This window comes from Phascolarctos cinereus, unplaced genomic scaffold (assembly GCF_003287225.1).
Source record: "Phascolarctos cinereus isolate Bilbo 61053 unplaced genomic scaffold, phaCin_HiC Scaffold_5;HRSCAF=322, whole genome shotgun sequence".
Lineage (NCBI taxonomy): Eukaryota > Metazoa > Chordata > Mammalia > Diprotodontia > Phascolarctidae > Phascolarctos > Phascolarctos cinereus.
In genome coordinates, this window is record NW_027555958.1 from 325,190,629 (window position 1) to 325,211,654 (window position 21,026).

The 21,026-nt window shown below is 44.0% G+C and overlaps 1 protein-coding gene across 1 annotated transcript; it reads right to left on the reverse strand.

The window, feature by feature from the left end:
• Window positions 1-231: 231 nt before the first annotated feature.
• SH2D2A (SH2 domain containing 2A) lies at window positions 232-11,424 on the reverse strand. Its single transcript, XM_020991487.2, has 9 exons — window positions 11,317-11,424; window positions 9,830-9,966; window positions 8,716-8,900; window positions 7,859-7,948; window positions 7,354-7,522; window positions 4,000-4,155; window positions 3,134-3,403; window positions 2,526-2,661; window positions 232-730 (listed from the first exon to the last, which is right to left on the reverse strand). The coding sequence occupies exons 1-8, from the start codon at window positions 11,348-11,350 to the stop codon at window positions 2,530-2,532; spliced, it is 1,173 nt and encodes a 390-aa protein (XP_020847146.1). The 5' UTR covers window positions 11,351-11,424; the 3' UTR covers window positions 232-730; window positions 2,526-2,529.
• Between the last annotated feature and the right edge of the window lie 9,602 nt (window positions 11,425-21,026).

Genomic DNA, 21,026 nt, shown 5'->3' on the forward strand with positions numbered 1-21,026 from the left:
CCTAGCCACTATGTCACCCAGCTGCCTGAGGTCCCTTCCAACTCTGGGGTTCTGGCATCCCTCCCCATATGCTAGTATCTCTTGGCTTGTGTTGTATTTTCCATCTCCATCTGTCCTTAAGGCCTGGACAGTAGCTTGCTTTTATATTGAGCTTTGGGGAATATATTCATGTGCACATGGGAGGGTGAGGGTCATGGGAGGGGCTTGGAGAACTTGAATTTCTGAGAGGGGAAGTGTTCAGTGATGATTTATTAGCCAGCAAGAACCAACAAACAACACCTCAGCATCTGTTCCCATCAAACCAGTCCTTTGGAAAACAGCAGCATTGGACTGAGGCCCAGACACAAAGGCTTTGAGGCCAAGGAAGCTGGGCTTCAGCAAGAAAGACCAAGACGCCTCAGAGGATTTCAAAGCACTTGTACATATGGCTTTGGCCCTCGTCCTCTTGAGTAAGCTGGTGAAAGTCTCCCGGGGGTAGAGGGTGGCAGAGGGAACCTAGGTATCTGACCTCTGAGCCCTCTGGCCCTCCTCTTAGGGGTGGGGGAAGGAGAGGCTTTGTATATGGATTTGGTTTTTGAAGCTTGGAATCCAGGGTGGAGAAGATGGAGATTGAGGAGAGAAACCTGACCAGAGCGGGGTGGGGTGGGAGGAGTAGCTATGGTCCCATGGTACGGCAGAGGATTGAGGCTGCACTCATATGGGGTCTCCAATCCGAAAAGCTTGACATATTCTATGGAGAGAAGCCAATGAAGTATAGTGTAGTAGCAGTCAGGTCTCCTGACTCCCAGGCCCATCCTCTGATACATTTGACCCAGCCATCCCATATTTCTCCTCCCTTTCCCAGATCAACTCCTTAAAAAAGCTGTCTACAGTTAGTTGTTTCCACTTCCTTGCCTTCTACTCCCTTCTCATCATCTTGCAATCTGATTTCTGTCCTCACTACTCAACAGAAATTGCATCTTGAAAGGCCAATAATGATCTCTTTATTGCTAAATCCAATGACCTTTTCTCAGTCCTTAGCCTCCTAGGCCAGTGTTTGACATTATGGCCATCCACTCTTTCTAGATAATCTATGCTCCCTGGGTTTTCTTGACATTGCTCTGTCATGGTTCTTTGCCAGCCTATCAAACCAATCCCTGTCAAACCAAGATTTTTGCAGATCTTACCCCTCTGCAGAGGTCTGTCCCAAGGACTATATCCTAGGCTCTCTCTTTTCTACATTTTCTCTTGGTAATTTCATCAGCTCTCACTGATTCAACTATCATCCTTATACAGATGACTCCTAAATCTACATACTAAACCCATATCTTTCTCCTAGCCAGAAGACCAGAGGTCCTCCATCAGTCTGCTGAACTCAGGTCCACCTGGATATCCTATAGGCATTTCCTACTCAATTATGTCCAAAACAGAACTCATCTTTTCCCCTAACCCTACTTTCCTCTTAACTTCTCTGTTTCTGTTGAGGGCACCACCATTTTTCTGGTCACCAGGTTTAGAACCCAGGACTCATCCTCAACTCCTTATTCTTTATTCTCACTCACCCTCCTATATCTAATCAGCTGCTAAGTCTTGTCAGTTCCATCTCTCACATTCATTCTTTTCTCTCTGCTCCCAATCCCAAGCACTCTAATCCAAACCCTCATCATATCACATCCATGCTAACATAATAGCCTTAACTGCTTTCTCTGCATCCAGTCTTTCCTCTCTAATCTATCCTCCACCCAGCGGCTAAATCGATATTCCTCAAGCCTAGGTCTGACCAAGCTACTCCCTCACTCAGGAAGCCTTTGCTTTAATATTAAAATGCCAACTCCCCCGTGGCATTTAAATTCCTCCACAATTTGGCACCATCCTATCTTTCCAGGCTGATTATACATAAATCCCTCTTACACATTCTACACTCTGGTCAAATAGGCTTGCATCTGCCACCCTCTCTGTGTGCCTTTGCACTGGCTACCCCTCCCACCCTGGCCTGGAACACTCTCCTTCCTCACCTCTGCTTCTTAGGACCCTTAGTTCCCTTCAAGGTTCAGCTCTAATGCTGCCTTCTTCAAGAAGCCTTCCTGATAGCCTTAGTTTTTCATGCCCCACCTCCTCTCCCGAACTACTGAGCATTTGTTTTGTATTTATCCTACATTGACTCATCTGTGAAAATGTATCTCCCTAATAGAATAAAACTCCCTTAAGGGGAGGTACTATCTCACTTTTGTACTTGTATCTCCAGAGTCTAGCACATATTTATTAATTTAATAAATAAAATTAATTTAATAAATAATACTCCCTAGTATTTAATAAATGGTTATTGACTGATTCTTTAATTCTATGATTCTACCCTACTTGGATTCCATTCCCATTCTGGAAGAAAGATGCCATTGTATACATATATACGCAGACATGTACTTGTATGTGTACTCACATACATGTGCCAAGTACTTATTTTTTAACTCTCTGTCATCCTTAGAGAGGACTGACCTAATCAGGCAAACACGTGCACTCCTAATCCGGTCATCTAAACTTGGACTCACCTAGTCAATGCTTATTGGACCCCAGGAGCTGCACCTGTACCCGGTCCTGGGGGAGCTGTCGAGAAAAATTAGGTGGGAGAGTATGTCCCTGGGGAGGCTGGTGTCGGAGGGAGGAGGTAGCGCCTTGATCTAGGGTCTGCGAAGAAAAATAAAAATATCAGGGTTGTGTCATTCATCTTCCTTTGCTTTTATTGTCTCTTGCCAGCCTAAGTTAACTGAGGTTCCTTTCCTGAACTATCTCTGGATCTCAGAGACACTTCCAGGGTCTCCCCCCTTCCCTGGGAAATAGTAGCCTTGGAATCACTGGACATGGATTTGAGTCCTGGCTCTTGCATAAACTGTGACTTTGGGCAAGTCATTTAACCTTGATGAGACTCAATTTCCTCATTTACAAAATAAGAGGAAATGCTTTTCTTCCTTAGCTCACAGGGTTGCTATGAGAAAAGCATTTTGTAAATCTTAAAGTGCCATCCTATTACTTACTCCCTGGGTCCTAGATGCCTAGCTCCTCCATTCTCCTCTATCTCAGGCTGCTCTTTCCTTTCCATCTCTCTTCAGTCCTCAGACTCCATCTTTTTTTTTTGCCCACTTCTCTCTGCCCCACTTACCTGGGTTACCGTGACCAGCCGAGACTGACACTTCTGGAGGAAGTGATGCCCGAGGGGTAATGGAGCAACCTCTGAATAGACATTGACAAGGCCATCCTTCTTACTGCCTCTGCCCATGGCATAGAAGGCGATGGGCTCCTCTGGCTCTTGGTAGATAGGATGAGGGGGCATAGGGCGTGGAGCAGGGTGGGATGCCTTTGGGGCTGGAATGGAGTAGAGCTCGGGGAGTATCTGGGGCTTGGTTGGCACAGGGGGCTTGGGCCTGGGTAGCTGGGGAAGGAAAAGGAGGCAGTAAGTCGAGCCCTTCCCATCCCAACACACAGAGCAAAAAGTGATTTCTGGGGAGACCAAAGTGGAATAAGTCAGAAGTCAGAGCTGTCCCTTCTTACCTCTAGCCCAGAGCTCAAGTTCATCTTCTATTCTGTCTCCCTCCACTTGAAGTAATAGAACCTCTCCTCTCACCCAAGAACTACTTCCCCTCAAATACCCCCCCCACACACACTCAGATCCTCCTTCCCTCTAGCTTCCCTCTGTCCTCTGAGTCTCTCCTTCTTCTGGGCCCTTTTTCCTTCTGGGACCTCCTCACCAAGCTCATTCCTCTCCCAGGTTCCATCCCCACTCTAGAGCTCTTCTTCCTCTGAGCATCTCTCCTTGGCTCCTCCTTGCTCTGGGCCCTCTTCCTGTCCACTACATCTACCTCCCTAACCTCCATCTCAACATATCCTCCTCGTCCCAATCTGGCTTCTTTGGAGTGTTCCTCCCTCCTGCTGCTTCTGTTACATCCTCCCTTTCCCTGGGGTTGTTGGTAGGGGTTGGAAGGGGAGGCAAGAACAGATTCATCTGAGGGCCCCACCCACTTCTATTACCTCCTCTGGCTCCCTAGGTCCAGGATTGTCCTTGTTCACAGGACCCAGGGTTTGTTCCTGTTTGTGGACTGGGCTGTACTGGGCAGCTCCATTTCTGCCCTCACTCCTGGATTCTGAGTGTTCTATCTGCATGGAGATACCAGCTGGAGCAGGGGTCTGTGGAAAAAAGAGAGAAAACTCAGTGACAGAAGGACCCAAACACTAGCTCCCCACAGGATCAAGCAGATCAGATGACAGGAGAGAATCTGGGGCAGTTGGATAGATGGGGAGGAAGGAGGAAGGCAATAACTCATCAGAGCAGACTCCCTAGACTTCTTAGGTCTTTGGGGAAAGCCTTTGGCTGAATACCAGGGCTGAAGAATAGAGTGTGTATGTGTGTATGTTTCTCTGTTTCCTTGTGTCTCATTTTCAGTGTTTGTCCCTATATCTTTCTAGGCTCTGTCAAGGAAAGTAAAGACAACAAGCATTTATTGAGTACCTACTCTATGCCAGGCAAAAATAGTGTCTGCCCTCAAGGAGTTCACAATCTAATGGGGAGACAATATACAAATAACTATATACAAACAAAATATATACAGGATAAACTGGACATAATCTCAGAAGGAAGGCACTAGAATTCAGGGGAACCAGGAAGGGTATATGGCATGTGTGTGTATGTATATGTATATGTATGCATATATGTTTGTTATGTATGTATATGTATACACACATACTCTAGGTGTATATTACTCTCTACCTCTCTCTACCCTACCCCTTCTCCTCCTCTTTTCTTCCTCTTCCCCCTTTCATTCTACTTTAGCTGGCCACAATGTAGAACTAAGGTATATCTTTACTATTTATATTTGTAGAATAGAATTCTATGTTCCTTGTCTTTAGCTGAAAAGAGAGGCAAATGCAACATCTTATTTTTCTCTTAAAAAAAACATCCTAAGTCAAAATGCTTTTAACTTGTATCATCCTTGATTGATTTTTTTCCCCAGTCGAATGGTGATCCTCACTAGAACAAAGCCTCCATAGCCTCAGACTCCATCACCTAGAGCAGATGAATATTTACTGTCCTTTGGAAGCTCTCCAGATATAGACACTCCACATCTTCCCATGGCCATCCAGTCCTGTTTTTTTTTTTAATGCCTCTGACAGCAAGAAGTTTCCCAGTGTATAGCAGCTCACTCCTATTGCTCTAACCTCTGAAAAGCCAAAGACCTGTCTAGAACCCTCTTCCATAAATCCTTTCATGTTTGTGAGGATGATAAGCAAGTCTTTCCTCAAACTTCTTTCTTAGTGACTCAAGCAACTTCAGCTCCTTGCTTCTCAACACTCTCCTCAGTCTCTCTCCCTCTCTGGCTCTGTCTCTCTCTCTTTCTCTCTATTTGTCCAGTCTCCTCTTTCTTTGTCTCCCCAGTCTCTGTCTCTCTGAATGTCTCTCTCCTTTTATACTTCCCCAGTCTCTCTGTCTCTCTCTTTCTCAATCTCTTTCTCTTTTTAACATTCCCTCTCTCTCTCAGTCTCTCTCTTTCTTTTAAAATAAATTTTTATTGCCTTTTTTGATATCCCAACAAGGAGACTCAGCCCCAGTAACTAGGAAGAACTATCAAAAGGAATGGCCTTGATTCTCTCACCTTCACTTTTGGTCAGAAAGAACCAGAGACCTCTGAGCCCAGGACTAGAAGAAATCTCTCCAGTTCTGTTTCCCCAGGACCTCAACTCTGATTGCTAGTGTCTCTGCCTCAGACTATGTGAAATTCAGTGACCTAGCTGCGTAACCCTGGCAAGTCACTTTGCCTCTCTCTGCCTCAGTTTCCTCATTTATAAAATGTAGATAATAATAGCACCTCCCAGGGTTGCTGTGAGGATAAAAACATGAGATAATATTTATAAAGAGCTTTGCAAATCTTATAATGCTATATAAATGCTAGGTAATATTATTATTAATTATTATTATTACAGTTTGCTCCTAGAGTAGAGACAGCTATGCAGTGAACATAGCACTAGATTCAGACTGTGGCTCTATTCCTGGCTATGCCCACTAACTTGTGTGACCTTGAGTGAACCCCATCATCTCTCTATGGGCCTCCGTTTCTTGGTCCATTAAATGAGGGGGTTGGATGAAAGAGTCATGGAATCTCTCAGGGTTGGGAGGGACTTCAGAGATCCACTTAGGTCTCCTCTACAGCCTCTCTCACAAGTGGTCATCCAGACTCTAGACTAAGATCTTCAATGATGGAAAATTGATGATGTCCCTGAGGCAGCCCATTCCATTTTTGAACAGCTCTAATGGTTAGGAAGTTTTTCCTTGCATCAAATTTAAATCTGCCTCAGCACTTTCCACCCATTATTCCAGACTCAGTCCTCTGGGACCAAGCAGAGCAAGCCTCCCTACTCTTTGTTAAGCCAGCCTATCAGATACTTGAAGACTGCAATCTTATCCCATCCTCCTCCTCCCAAATCTCTTGACTCCAAGCCATCACTACCCACTGTGCCATCAAACTGCCTCTTGTAAACCCATTAATGTCTCCTTTTTTTGGGTCATCCAGCCAATTCCAAATACTCCTAACTATGCTACAATGTAGATCCTGCCTCTCCATCTCGTCTGCACCCATAGACTGAGAGGCTTTGTCATATACTTTCCTGAAATTTGAGCACACCATACCAGTTTAATAACCCAGACAATACAGCTATTGGGCAGGAGATTAGCCTAGTTCTAGCCTGAGCTGTTCTTGAAGTCCCTTCCAGCTCAAACATTCTATAAACAGTTATAAAACAGAGCAGAGGATAGACTTAGAGTTAGGAAGACCTGAGTTCAAATTCAGCCTCAGACACTCACTAGTTGGGGACATGGAGCATGTTACTTAACCTTCCTCAGATTCCTCATCTTATAATGAAGATAAAAATAGCATCTACTTCCTGGAGTGATGATAAAGAAAAAATGAGATGATATTTATAAAGTGCTTTGTAAACCTTAAAGCTCTATATCCTGGCTCTTATTATTCGGAAGGAAGAGCTAAGCATTTATGTAACACCTACCATGTGCCAGGAATTAGGCTAAATGCTTTTTACAAGTATTATCTCTTTTGATCCTCACAACACCCTTGAGAGATAGGTCCTATTATTATTCCCATTTTACAGTTGAGTTTAAGGGACTTGCCCAGGGTCATACAGCTCAAAAGTGCTGAGGTCACATTAGAACTCGGGTTTTCCTGACTCCTGGCTCAGTTTTCTATCTGCTGTATCACCTGCTACCTCTGTGTTGTGTTGATAAATCTAGCGAAGGCACCCCAGAGGTGAGCCCTTCAGCTTAAGAAAACCCAGGTCCCAGGTCCCAGGTCCCCAGTCTGGCCTGCGTTGGGAAGGTACCTGACGGATACAAGGCTGTGTGAGGTGCTCCCCGTAGGGGCTGAGCGGACAGAGGGTATAGTGCCGCAGCAGGTCCGGGAGCCGCTCGTGAGCACTGTCCTCACCCAGCACCACGTGGCGCCCATCTTCCAGCTGGGCCAGGAGGAAGTGGCGGTAGCAGCTGCGGCTCCTGCGGGAGAGAGCAGGGCAGAGTCTGGGGGTAGGTCCCGCCACCCCACAGCTTCAGCCCCGTAGCCCTGCCCTGCTCCCTGCAGGCTTCCCTCTTCACTTCACCCTCTCTCCGTTCTCCTTCTCCTTTCCCCTTTTCCTTCATCACGTCGCCTTTTTCCAGATTTAGTCCCTCAAGGAAATATTATTTTCCCCATGTCCCCAGAGCAACTCATTCATCTGTCAATCAGCATGAAGCCCCACCCTCACCTGACAATCTGCATGAACCCACCCATCTGTCAATCAATACAAAACTCCTTCCTCTTTGCTCATCTGCAAAACAAACCCTAGCCCTCACCTGTAAGTCAGCACAAAGGCCACTGCGCTCTCGCTAAACCGCACCAAGTAGCAGCCCGGGGGTTTGTTTTCCAGCAGTCTCTCGGCCTCCCTGAAAGTTTGAAAGAAGGGAACACAGTCGGGTTCCCGGATGGTGCCTGGATCCCCCCAGTCATCGTCCCACTAGACTTCTAGTCTCCTCCTCCCTACACCATCCTCCTAGTCTGGTTCTCCCTTACCAATTGGTGGCGTAGGAGGTAAGAGGCACGTCCCTTCCCTAGCAAGAGGCTGAAATGGCAGGAAACCCCAGAGAGCAGGGAGAAAGAGGGCGTTAGTTGAATGAGTGGAAAAAAAGAATAAATGACTCTTGCTAAGTTCCTGGAGGGGTCAGGTTCATGAGTCCTCCCCCAACGTAGAGGGGTAGCTATTTGGGCTGCTGTGTGGGGAGTAAGACATACTAAGAAGGAAAGCTCAGTCCTTTCTTCCAACTTTTAGCCCTCATGTCTGGACTCCCATCAGCTAAGAGAGATGGACAACAGGATTGAGGGCTGGCATTTTAGAGGGAGGTTTGACTAAAAAGCAAATTAGGTCTGTCACATTGGAGGGATACACACTCAGAGAGAAAAAAGTAGAGAAAGAGTCAGAGGGAAATACAGATAGATATAGAAAAGAGTGACACATATAATAGTGAATTGGAGACAACCAAAGATACAGAAATAAATTAGAGAAATGGAGATGAGGAAGACACAAGTACACTGGGGAGAGAAAGGAGATAGAGAGGGTAATGGTTACACAGTGTGAAGTCTTAAGGACAAGGGGATGGCTGAGAAAGGGGAAACTGAGATCTAGACTGGGTTTTATCCATCTGGCCCTCCTCACCGGCGAGTGATAAAGCCATGGAACCAGACTGGGGCTTCCCCATCATGCAACAACCAGGGTGCCTGAGTCTTCTGAAACCAGGCCCTGGTTTCAGCCTGAAGGGATGGTCCCCCTAGCCCAGGTACTTCCTCAGCCTTCCTTGTATTCCCTGGAATAGCCATAGTCCCCCGGCCTTGGAGAGAAACCTGGATGGGAGAAAATTTGGATTGTGAGCAAATGCTACAACCAGAGGGGCTTGTATCCCATCTCTAGAGCACATTCTGCTCGTATGTTACAGTTTCCCCTTCTAACGGCTTTCAGCGTTCTAAATTGAAATCATTTTTGATATAGCTTTCCTAGAAACTGATCAGAGTCACCTTCCATCTTCCTCTGAGCCACATGGCTCTGCTGGCTTGAAGATCATGGAGATTAGAGAACAAGAAGGCTTTTTGGGCTTGTGCTAACCCATAGACCAAGGAAATAAAGGAGATGATAAATAAGAGGATCTATGGGTTTCCATTACCCCAGAGGCAAGAGAAAGAGAGGTCCTAGCAATACAGTGGAAGGGATTGAGGTTAGATAGCAGGAAAGAGAATCATCTCTGGAAGCATTAGAAAAATCATGGTGGACTGGACTGGACTAGGGAAGGATCATGGGAGCTGGTTGGGAAGCCCACTCCAGATGGTATAGTGTCATAGGAAGAACATGAAATTGGAGTGGGAAGACTTAGGTCAGGATTTTGACTCTTTCACTACCTTCATGATCTTGTGTCAATCAAAATCTCTCTGAGCCTTAGTCTCTGCCTCGGTAAGCTGAAGAGATCACAACAAATGATCTCTAAGATCCTTTCCAACTCTGAATACTGTGAAGCTATAATTAAAAGTTGCAGAGGGGAAGTGATGATGAAAGGGGCTAATTGACTTGCTTCCTGTCCTCCCTTGGCTCTCTTAGGACCAGTTCAGGTGCCCACTTCCCCTGCTCTCCTTTTCACCCTCTCAAATCCATTCCCTCTAGGAAGTCTCATTAAAGTACAATCTGATCTCCAAGCCCCTTGTAGGCCTGGTATCCACAGGGCTGGGAGTGAGAGGTGAGGGATGTGGATGCAGATGTTCCTAGTTTCTCTCTCTCCACTCACCTTGGTGTGGTTGGGTGGGAAACCCTCATCTTCCAATGCCTGAGGCAAATTAGGCAGTGCCATGCTTCTTCTGCTCTTCCGGGTCGGATGTTTTGGGTGGAAAGTACTGAAAGTTGGGGCAGGTTCTTTCCATTCCCCTACAGGTACAAACAGAACTGTGGGCTTTCCTCCAAGGTGACTAGACACAAGAGTAATCCTATTTTACTTTCCCATTGCTCCAAGCCCACTCTCCTCAAATCACCCAGGGATGGAGAGGCCACAGCATTTCTTTGAGGAGAGAAATATACTGATATTGCAAAAAGAGTGATGGAGGGGTGGGGTCAGAGGGAGAAATGAAGATAGCAGGAAGTACTTGGGAGGGAATGAGACTGAAATGGAGGAATGAGGAAATGAGGGATAAGGTATAGAAGGTATGGTATAAGAGGGAGTTGATATACAAAGAGGGATGATTAGACAGCAAGGAAGATTTCTGAATGATGGGGAGAGTTTGGGGAGAAAAGGCAGGGAGATGCTGGAAGAAAGGTATCCTTTTAATCTAGTTTGGTGAAGGACAGTGGGAAAAGCATCATGACTTCTCTATAACAGATTCTGTCAACTTCTGGGATTCAACTGTCTGAGAAGAAGGACACCTGGATTCTAATCCACTTCTTATGGATCATTCCTACATCTGTCTTTGATAATTTCAGAACACTTTCTCCCTGTCTTTGATCCTCAACCTTTTGTCCAGTTCCCTTCCTATGACTTAGGTTCAAGTCTCAACCCAGCTCTATACTTAATCTGAGTGACCATGGATAAATTACTTCTAGGGTCTGCAGGAACCAGCTCACATGAGCTCTCTGACCACTGACCATTAAATTTTAAGTTTGAGTATTTAACAATAAGAAATCTGCAAGTGCTATAAATTAGGGTTTCATGTTTTGTTGATTATCTAGACTTAAGTAATGGAAAAAATGTCAATAAGGCAGGTTGAACTTAAAAGTGTGTCATTCCTACATTCTTTCCCCCTACCCCATCCACCTCTCCCCCCAAAAGCTGATTATTAAACATTTACCAGCATATCCTTGGCTTCCCAATATATGGTTCTCAGTTTTTGGCTTATACTAGATAACCCCTAGAGTTCTTTTCAGTTCTAAATCCTATGATTCTCTAGGAGTCTTTATTTGTTTCCTGCTTAAACTCTCTTCTTTACTCTAAGGATTTCAAAGGACTTTGTAGATCTAATTATTCCTCTGTGGAAGAATAGAAATAGAAAGAATAATGGAAGACCAGAAAGAGAGAAAGAGGGCTCCTAAGGGAAGGGACCCAGGTATTTTGTCATCCGGCCCACACTCTTTCCTTTCTGATTCCTGTTCAGAGAAAGAGGACCCCTTAACCTCACATCCAGAGTGGTCAGGGGGCTGTTGTGGATGAAGAAAGAGGATGAAGACATCTCAGGTGAAGGAAAGAGGAGGGATGATAGGCAGGGAAACTCCAAACCTGGCACTTACCTTGAGGAGGCATCTGATCTATGGGTATCTCCATGAAAGGGGTTTTGTGAGACTGAGCCCCCTCCCCCCACCCAGAGCAGGTGTATGGTTCTGTGTGCTTCTTAGCTCCCCTGCTTCCCCACCCCCCTCCCAGGGTCAGGAAATGGTGCCTCACCCACAGCCCAGACCCTGGGACCCACGTCATGGAAAGCAATGTTCCTCCCCCCGGAAGCCTCATAAGCTGAAGCTAGTGAGGAAGGGTGAGTGTGTGTGTGTGTGTGTGTGTGTGTGTGTGTGTGTGTGTGTTGGTGAGGGGTAGGAGTGTGGGGGGAGAGGGGTGGAGGAGGGAATGTTTCTCTTTTGGTTCTTGGGAAATCCTTCCTATCGTCTGAACACTATCCCTCCCAACCTGGAGGGCTCCCTTTCCTTCTTTACTCTTACCACCTCATTGAAGGTTTTCCCCCTTACTGTCTTCCCAATCCTTCTGTTTACTCAGGACTGGGTATGACTATTAAGATCAGTGAGAGCAGTTCTGTAAAGTGCTTTGAGATCCTTGGAAGGCATCTTTGGGAGTCAATACTCAGGATCATTCCAGATCCATTAAAGACATGTGGAAAGGGAGGAAAGGCAATGGTGCAGCAGGGAAGGTGCAGGATAGGCTTTAGACGGGGGTGAAACCAGGGCTGAATGCATGGGGCCATGGGGACGGGGTAGGATAAAGAATAGGAACTGGAGTACTGGAAGTCCGATGTTGGATCAGGATGTTAAAGTTTGTTCTGATCTAAATCTCCTCCAAGCTCTTGCCTCCTTGGAGGTATGTTGGAAAAAGCATTGAACTGGAAGTCAGAAAACTTGGGTTCAAGCCCCCTAAATTTACTAGGTACGTCACCTGGAGGTTTCCCCTTCACTTCTGAGACTGTTTCCTCATCTAATAAATAAGGCCTGGTATTGTAGGAAGAACATCATTTTAAGTCAGAGGACCTGGCTATACTACATGTTATCTGTATGACCATGGGTAAGTCATTTAGCTTTCTGGCTTCAGTTTTTTCTTTTCTTTTCTTTTTAGTTAGGCAAAGGGGTTAAGTGACTTGCCCAGGGACATACAGCTAGTAAGTATCAAGTATCTGAGGCTGCATTTGAACTCAGGTCCTTCTGACTCCAGGGCTACTGCTCTATCCACTGCATCATCTAGCTGCCCCTGGCTTCAGTTTTTTCATTTGTAAAAAGAGAAGGGTGGACTCTATGACCATTCAGGAAGTTGCCTTCCATTTCTAACTCTATGATCCTCCTTCAGAGGGCTGCTGTGTGTGTAACAATGACGTAGTCTGTTTGTGTCCTTGGGAGGGGTCCCAAGTGAGGCTTGAGGGGTTGCAGTAGTAATGGGAATTCATATTCAGCTCATGTCCTACATTTTTTAGGCTTACAAAAAGATAGCGTGTCGGTCACTTTACTATTTACTAATGGAGTGTCTCTCTTACTATAGAAACATACATTAACAAATAGAAAAGGAAAGGATTAATGAACTAAATGTGTATCTTTTTTTAAATCAGAAAGCCAACAAATAATAAGCAAAACTAAGATAAGCATAAAACAGGAGATATTTAAAATTAAAGTAGAAATAAACAATTGGGAAAGCAAAAAGACTATAGAAATGATAAAGAATTGGAAACAAAGTGAATACCTTTCAGTTTTGGAATGGCTAAACAAATAGTGGCACATGAATGCAATGGGATATTACTGTCTTATAATAATGAATATAATAAATACAGAAATTACAGAAAGATTTACATGATCAAATATAGAATAAAATCAAGGAAACTATATACAATAAAGAACAAATCTGTAAAACAAAAGTAAATGTTGGAGAATTATAGCATTAATGAGTATAGCCCCAAAGAAGAGAGATGAGGAGCTACCTCCACTCCACTGCTTTACGGAGGTGGGAGGTCCACAGCTATGGCACATTGTACATGGTCACCCACTGTCTTGACTTTTGTCTTGCCACTGCACTTTGATGACTCAAAGAGGAGTGAAACTGATGATTTTGGGCAGCTCTGCCTCATTTACATCTGATTCACACACAAGTCAAGACATCATCCTTGTGATGTCATTGGTCCTCTTGGAGAACAAAGGACAAACGACAACAATAGAGTGTCTACAGAAAGGTAGGATATCTGTCACTTTCCCATTTACTAATGGAGTGTACCTTATAATTTGTAACCAGCAGATGGCACTATACTAAAGACAACAGCCAGAAAATCTGGGTATGTACCATTCGCTTGCTATCATCTCCTTCTGCTACCCCTAACCCTCACCTTAACCCCCAGTTACCCCTATTTTGGATGGTTGAACAAGAAGAAAATCCTAACTGGTCAAGCTTCAAAGTGATCTGGGCATAATATTACATGAAATATAACTCAAGATTATTAAAATATGGAAATGTATGTCTTGCCTCACCTTCACCCTGTATCTGGGAAATGGTCTATTCTTGGTTGACTAGCCACTACATCCATACAACTTAAGCAAGACAGTGCACATGCAGCCACATGGTTTATTAAACATAGTAAAATTGCATAGAAATTGTCCAGAGCTCCTGTCTTGTGGAAAACTTTACCCAATCACCTCCCAAACTGAAAGCTCCTCCAATGATCCTTCCACACTTTTGAGGGGAAGGAGTTGTGTGTTTAAATAGAAAGTCAAAGGTGGTACAACAAAGGACGCTTAATCCCCCTGACCCTTGCTGGTTATTCCTCCATGCTTTGTAATAGCTGGCTTTCCCTGGCACTCTGGAATTAACCTGGGTCTTGAAGATCCCCTTCTTTAATCTCATCTGGAAGCTTGCATCTCCACTCTGTGTTGGATTCTCAGCAGCTATCTGCCTTTTTCCCTCTGGCACCCAAGCTGAACAAGTAGAATAGAAATCTCTTTTGGGCTACAACCTCAGCACCTGCCCTAGTCCAACAGTCTGGATTCCCCAAAGTCAATTGCTGCCAGCCAGCCTGGCAGCAGTCATGTACCTCCATTCCCACCCTCCCCACCTCCCACCCCCGGCATGGCAAGAAGAAAACATTCCCTCCCCAAATCTCCAGGACAAACAGGGCTAGGATGGGGAAGGGGAAGGAAGAGACAGCATTCAATTTGAGACACTCTGGTTTTATCACTGCCTTGTCCTCTTGTACAACCTTCTGCTTGTCATGATCACAAATTTCCTGGCTCCTGGGAAGAAAAAGATAGCAGGCTCCTATGAGAGGAGGAATAAAGAAAATGTGGTAATCACCAGAAACGTTGCACTCTCCTCCCTTAAATCCCCAAACCTTCACTACTTCAGCCCAGAAGCAAATGGCAGTCAAAGACAAATAAAGGACCATTCCATGGGGCATTCTGACATGAGTTATACGAGGAAAGTGCTTTCTAAACCCTAAAGTATAAAATAAATGTGAGATCCTCAGATTAGGCTCCTCATGTCCTTCCTTTTCCACCTGGAGGTTGGGTGGGGTATAGGAGTGAGATGTGAGAGAAAGGAGCCTGAGCATGAGGTAGAAGAGGGTCCATATTCCCTACCCTGCTGCCATCTCTCACCGCTACAAATAATAATGGCTAGCATTTATATAGCATTTTAAAGTTTGCAAATGCTTTACATATGTTATTTCATTTGAGCTTTTCAATAACCCTGTGATATAGTTATTATTGTCCCCATTTTACAGATGAGGAAATTAAGGCTGACTGACAAAAGTTAAGGGATTTGCCCAGGGTCATACAGCAGGTGAGTGTCTGAAGTCAGATTTGAACTAGGGTCTTATTTCAAGTCCAACACTATTCACTTGCACGATTTGGTTGCTTCCACAAGCGAGAAAACCAAACAGTTCCCCTTGTGGGAGGGATGGGAGAAGAAACCAGAGGGGATGAAAGGATCGGAAATTCCTAGGAGAAAATGGCTGTCAGAGAGTTAAGTCTGACCCCTCAAGACCAAAAGTTCACAGGACCCCAGGATCTGAAGTCACAAGTTGGAAAAGAAAGCTTGAGGACACAATGGCTTACAAGAGGTCATCAGCTAGAGAGAGAGAGAGACCCATCAGAAGTGGATTCAAGATAAGGCTCCAAGATCTTTCTTAAGAACTAGAGCTAAGGGAATGGGATAGCAGAGGGAAACTGAGGAATCTCAGGGAGTGGGAGCCGAGTTGCCTAGCTGGACTGGAGACTATGATTATGAGCAGGCTACCACGTGACTCTGGGGTCACCTCTTTCCTGCTATTTCCCTGTTTGAGGTTTTGTATCAGCAGATATTCAAACTGGTTGGAGCAGTATATTCTCCATATATATCCAAGTCTATTCTCTGGTCCTTTAATCCAGATTTGACACATGAACCATCAGTAATAGATATTAAATGTAAAGAGAGAAGCAAATGTAACTGAGGGTAAACAGCCAGGCACTTTGATCTGCTCTGACTAGAGCACACTTCACAGAGTACTGAACCTGCACTGTGTCCACTTCTATAGGGAAACACATGGCTCAAAAGGGTTTGAAGGGATTGTCATTCTGGGATGACACAGCAAATCCTGGGGTGGGGGGGGCAGGCTTGGTCTCATGCACTTGAAGGGAGTAGAAGATTATCCGAGCTGTATCAGAGGACCAGCCACTAAGCCAGGAAGGGTGGCCTACTCAATAGATCTTACAGGGAGTAATTCCACTTTTTCCCTTCTGCCGACTGCCAGTACTGAATATCTCCCTGGAGTGGCAGGGGAGGAGACACCCTCCTCCCAACCATGAAGCATGGTTTCTTGCAGACACATTGCAGAGGCAGAGGGCACTTAGCTTGTCTAGCTGAGCCTGAGCCTTCATCTTGGGCTGCTTCTTCAGTTTTGTTTCTTTCCTGGGTATAAGTGACTGAGTAGCAATCTTGAGATGGCTGTTTCCAGCCTTGGAAGCAACCTTGTAAATTAGAGAGATTGGAAGAGTCTGGGTCTTCAGTTGATTCTGCCTATAGTTTCTCTAGTCAGAATAAACCAGGGGGCTTGTGGTTTACCCCTCACCAAACAAGACAAATAGAAGTCATTAAGTTAAGTAGTCACATTTTTGGCATGCTACCACCTGACTGCCCCTACTACATGCCTTGTCAAGTGCTCTAAGATTCAGCCTTTTGCTTGAAACTCACTGCATCATGAGGAAGCCTTAATCATAGGTTTTTAGAGTGAGCAAGAAACTGAAGAGTTCATCTAGTCCCTTTATAGATGAAGAAACAGAGATCCTTTTTTCCTACTGTCCTTTACTTAGTGACATTCCCCTTCCCCATCCCAAATCTTGCCTATCATTTTTATTTTCCTCCCTTACTTTGTAGTTTTCATGGGGAGAAGATGAGACATTCAGAGAGGAGGCTTGAAACTTCCCCCTTTCCTCAAAGGATCTATCCTGGTTCCTCAAAGGACCTATTTCTTGACAGCCCTTTTCTCTCTCTCTCTTTTTTTTAATATTTAAATATTTTATTAAATATATTTTCATGTACATTTGTGTATGCTCCTTCCTTCACTTGGAATGCTCTCTCTTCCACTGTCAATTCTCCAAGGCCCAGACTTACGTTGCCTCTTCCGAGATACTACCTCATCATCCCTTCCAGGAGTCTCTTTCCTTTGCCCTCTCTCCAGCGTACATTTCACTATTCAAACCAGCCCTTCTATCCTACTACAAATTATAATGGCAGGTAGTTGGCGAAGTGGATGTAGCACTGTGCCAAGAGTTTAAATCCTGCCTTAAGACACTTACTAGCTGTGTGACCCTGGGCAAGTCACTTAACCCTGTTTGCCTCAGTTTCATCATCTGCCAAACGACCTGGAGAAGGAACTGGCAAACCACTCCAGTATCTTTGCCAAGAAAATCCCAAATAGGTTCACAAAGAATTGGACACAACTGAACAAAAACAACATATTATAAAGATTCGTGTTCTCTGATCATACCTATTAGACTATACACACCACAAAGTCACTGCATTTTCTTGGATAGTGCTGACACAATTAGTAATAGCTAACATTTATATAGTGCTTACCATGTGCCAAGCACTGTGCTAAGAGCCTTATTTGATCCTCACAATAACCCTGGGAGGTAAGTGCTATTATTTTCCCCATTTTACAGATGAGGAAACTGAGGCAAATAGGTGAAGTGACTTGCCTAAGGGTCACACTGCTAGTGTCTGAGGCTGATTTTGAACTGGGGTCTAACTCCAGGCCCAGGGCTCTATCCACTATGCCCCCAGATGCCTTAAATGCTTTTCGTGTTATTGGTTTTTTTGGTGAGGCAATCAGGATTAAGTGACTTGCCCAGGGTCACACAGCTAGGAATTGTCAAGTGTCTGAGGTCAGATTTGAACTCAGGTCCTCCTGACTCCAGGGCCGGTGCTCTATCCACTGTGCCACGTAGCCACTTCCTTAAATTCTTTTTGACTGAATCCAACTAGTACAATTTGTTTTCCAAAAGTATCTTGTACATATAAGTACTCAATAAGTATCTGATGAATTAATATCACTTTCCAAAGTAGGAATTTGGCCAGAGGAAGTCTAATTTTATTATTATTTATTAATATAATTTTCTTTTACTTTCTTGTACTGAACAAACACATGCACCTTCAGGTCTGCTCTGCAGTCTCCCCTAGCGTGTTTCCCCAGGGGCATATCTTGTGTCTATTTGCCCAGGGATTCAGATATGCACAGATAGCAACCTACAAAGAGTAAGACTACTTCAAAGGTATTCCTTCTTATCTCCCCAGATCTGCTTCATTTTGCCCACGGAAAAGATGGTGAAAGCCAAGAAAACTTTTGATAGTGCAATGGAAAGAGTGTTGGGAGGATGACTTGGGAATCCTGGCTTTGCCACTGATACTGCATATGTTACCTTGGGCAAGTCACTTGATCCCTCTGGGCCTCAGTTTGTTTATCTATCTAGGTGGACTAAAAGATCCCATTCAGCTGTAAGTGGAGCAGCTAGGTGGCTCTGCAGGAGATAAAGCACTGAGCCAAATTCAGCTTCAGACACTAGCTATGTGACCTTGGGCAAGTCACCTAACCCCGTCTGCCTCAATTTCATCATCTCTGACAGCCCTTTTCTCCTACAGACTTCTCTTCCTACCCACTAAGTCATGGCACCCCCTCTTACTAGCACTGTGACCCTGGCTAAGTCATTTAACCAAAATGGGCGATTGGTCTCTAAGGACCTTTCCAACCCTGAAAGACTATGATTTCCAAGTACTGCTTGTCTTTTCCTCCTGTGTCTAAATTCCCCATTGAGCTCTTTGAAAGTAAGCTTGTGCCAGAGACCTGACTGGAAAAGGAATCCTGTTGCCCTCTCTGCTCTTCTCCTCCACCCTTCCCCCTTTCTTTTCTTCCCTATATATTTTCTACTTCTTCCTTCATGTGTTGAAGTTACTAGTCAAAAGCATCAGGGACAAGAGAAGCTCCTACTTCAACCACAAAGGATTAGGAAGGTGAAATTTAAAAAAAATTTAATTTAATTTTTTCAATGAATAAAAATCTACTTTCCCCCCCTTCTTCTCCCTACCATTCTACCCTCCTCCCCTGGAAAAAGAAAAAAAAAAACCAAAGCCCTAGTATTAAATATGCATAGATGTTATATCACTATGGGTCAATACCCCAAAGAAAGCAAAGAAAGAGGAAAAGGATGTATATGAATAAAAATATTTATAGCAGCTCTTTTAGTGGTAGCCAGAAAGTAGAAATTAAGGGAGTGTGTTCCTACTGGGGAATGACTAAACAAATTGTAGTATATGGATGTAATGGAATATTATTGTGCCATAAAGAATAATGAAATGGACAATTTCAGAGGAACCTGGGCAGACCTCGATGAATTGATTCAGAGTGAAGAGAAAACTAGAAGAACAACTTATAGAATTGTAACAGCATTCCAGAGCAAAACAGCTTTGAAAAACTCTAAAACTCTGATCAATGCAATGAGAAGTCATGAGTTCAAGAGAATGAGGATTAATTATACCACTCATCACCTGACAGAGAGTTGATGAAGCTAAAATGCAGAAAGTAACACACATTTTTGGACATGGCTAATGTGGGAATTTGTTTTGTCAGACTATGTAACTATGTATTGAGAGCTTTATTGTATTTTTAAAAACTTCCTCAACAAGTAGAAAAGAATAGTGAGACAGATTAATTTTAAATGCATGTTAATTGAAAAAATAAAAATCATTCCCCACCCCCAAATATGCATAGTTAAACAAAACAAATTCCCACATTGGCCATATATGTCTTAAGCTATCACTTCTTGGGAAGATGAGATTGAGGGAGATAAGTACAAAGAGATCTTACATCATGTTGTCTTATATACTATCCTCTCTACATGCAGATGTATGCACATGGCGATGCAAAGGCAACCCTGAATACACTGTCCTCTGGGCTCTGCATTTCCCAAAATGTGTTCCTTAGAATGTGATTGTGTCATTCCATGAGAATTGAAGCACTGCAAGAATATTTTACTGTTAGCTTTATTTTCCTCTTCAAGAAAAGACGGGATGATCACTTATCTAGGATGCTGAGGGGCATTCTTGCAGGCATGGGTTGGTCTAGCTGACCTCCAAGATTCAGCAAAATTGAATCTAAAATCATTTGTATGGGGCCCCTGGGGAGCACAGGCTCTCTGGACTATATTCCCCACAAAGCTCTGGGGCAGAGATCTACACTCGTTTGGAAGGAGTCCTGAATGTTATTGGGGGAGGGGTGTGCCTGCCTTAAAAAAAGTCCATGATTTTAATTATTTATTCCAATTATTTACTTAGAAATTCTCTCTGGTGATACAAATTGGCATGGTCTTTAGAGAGCTTCTTAAGGCACCGAGGTTGGGGAAGTGACCATGTTCACAGAGCTAATATATATCAGAAGCAGAACATAAGCCCAGGTCTTCCTGACTCAAAGACTACCACTCTAGCCATTATATACCCCAAATACTTATTACACATACCTGTTTTCCACGTCAATAAGCAATGTAATTCCAAAGGGACCTACATTTATGGGTAACAGCAATATACATGAAGTGCTAATGTCTTCAGTGTCCAAATTGGCTTGGCAAATGCTGGTATAGATCTTTTTCTATTCATAAGCTACTTGAACATATTTTCCTATATTTGCTCTCTTCTACATATATACACATGCTTTCTTTATGCACCCATACAGAATTGTAGATATTAGGGCTGAAAAAAATGCTAAAGGGCATCTATTTTAACCTCATCATTTTAGTCAGTGAGTCAATAAACATTTATTAAGCCCCTACTAGGCTAGGCATTGTGCTAAGCACTAGCAGTACCAAAATAAAGGAAAAAGTCCCTGTCCACAAGAAGCTCATAATCTAATGGAGATGACAAGTAAATAATTTGAATAAGCTATGGACAGGGTAAATAGCAAACAATCAAGAGAGGGAAGGCACTAGAAATAAGAGGGACTTGGAGAGGCTTCCTGTAGAAAATGGGGTTTTAGCTGGGTCTTGAAGGAAACCAGGGAAGCCTGGAGGAGGGGATTGGGAGGGAGAACATTTCATACATTTGACCAATAATAATTCCTATTTCTGAGGTGCCTCAAGACTGACAAATTACTTTCCCCAAAATTGAACAAGGATCATTACTATGAGGCCAAAGACCTGTGATTTCTAGTGGGTGGGTAGGTGGGGGTATTTCCTTTACCCAACACAGATCAAAATTCATCTATAACTTTTAGAGAGTTGCCTTA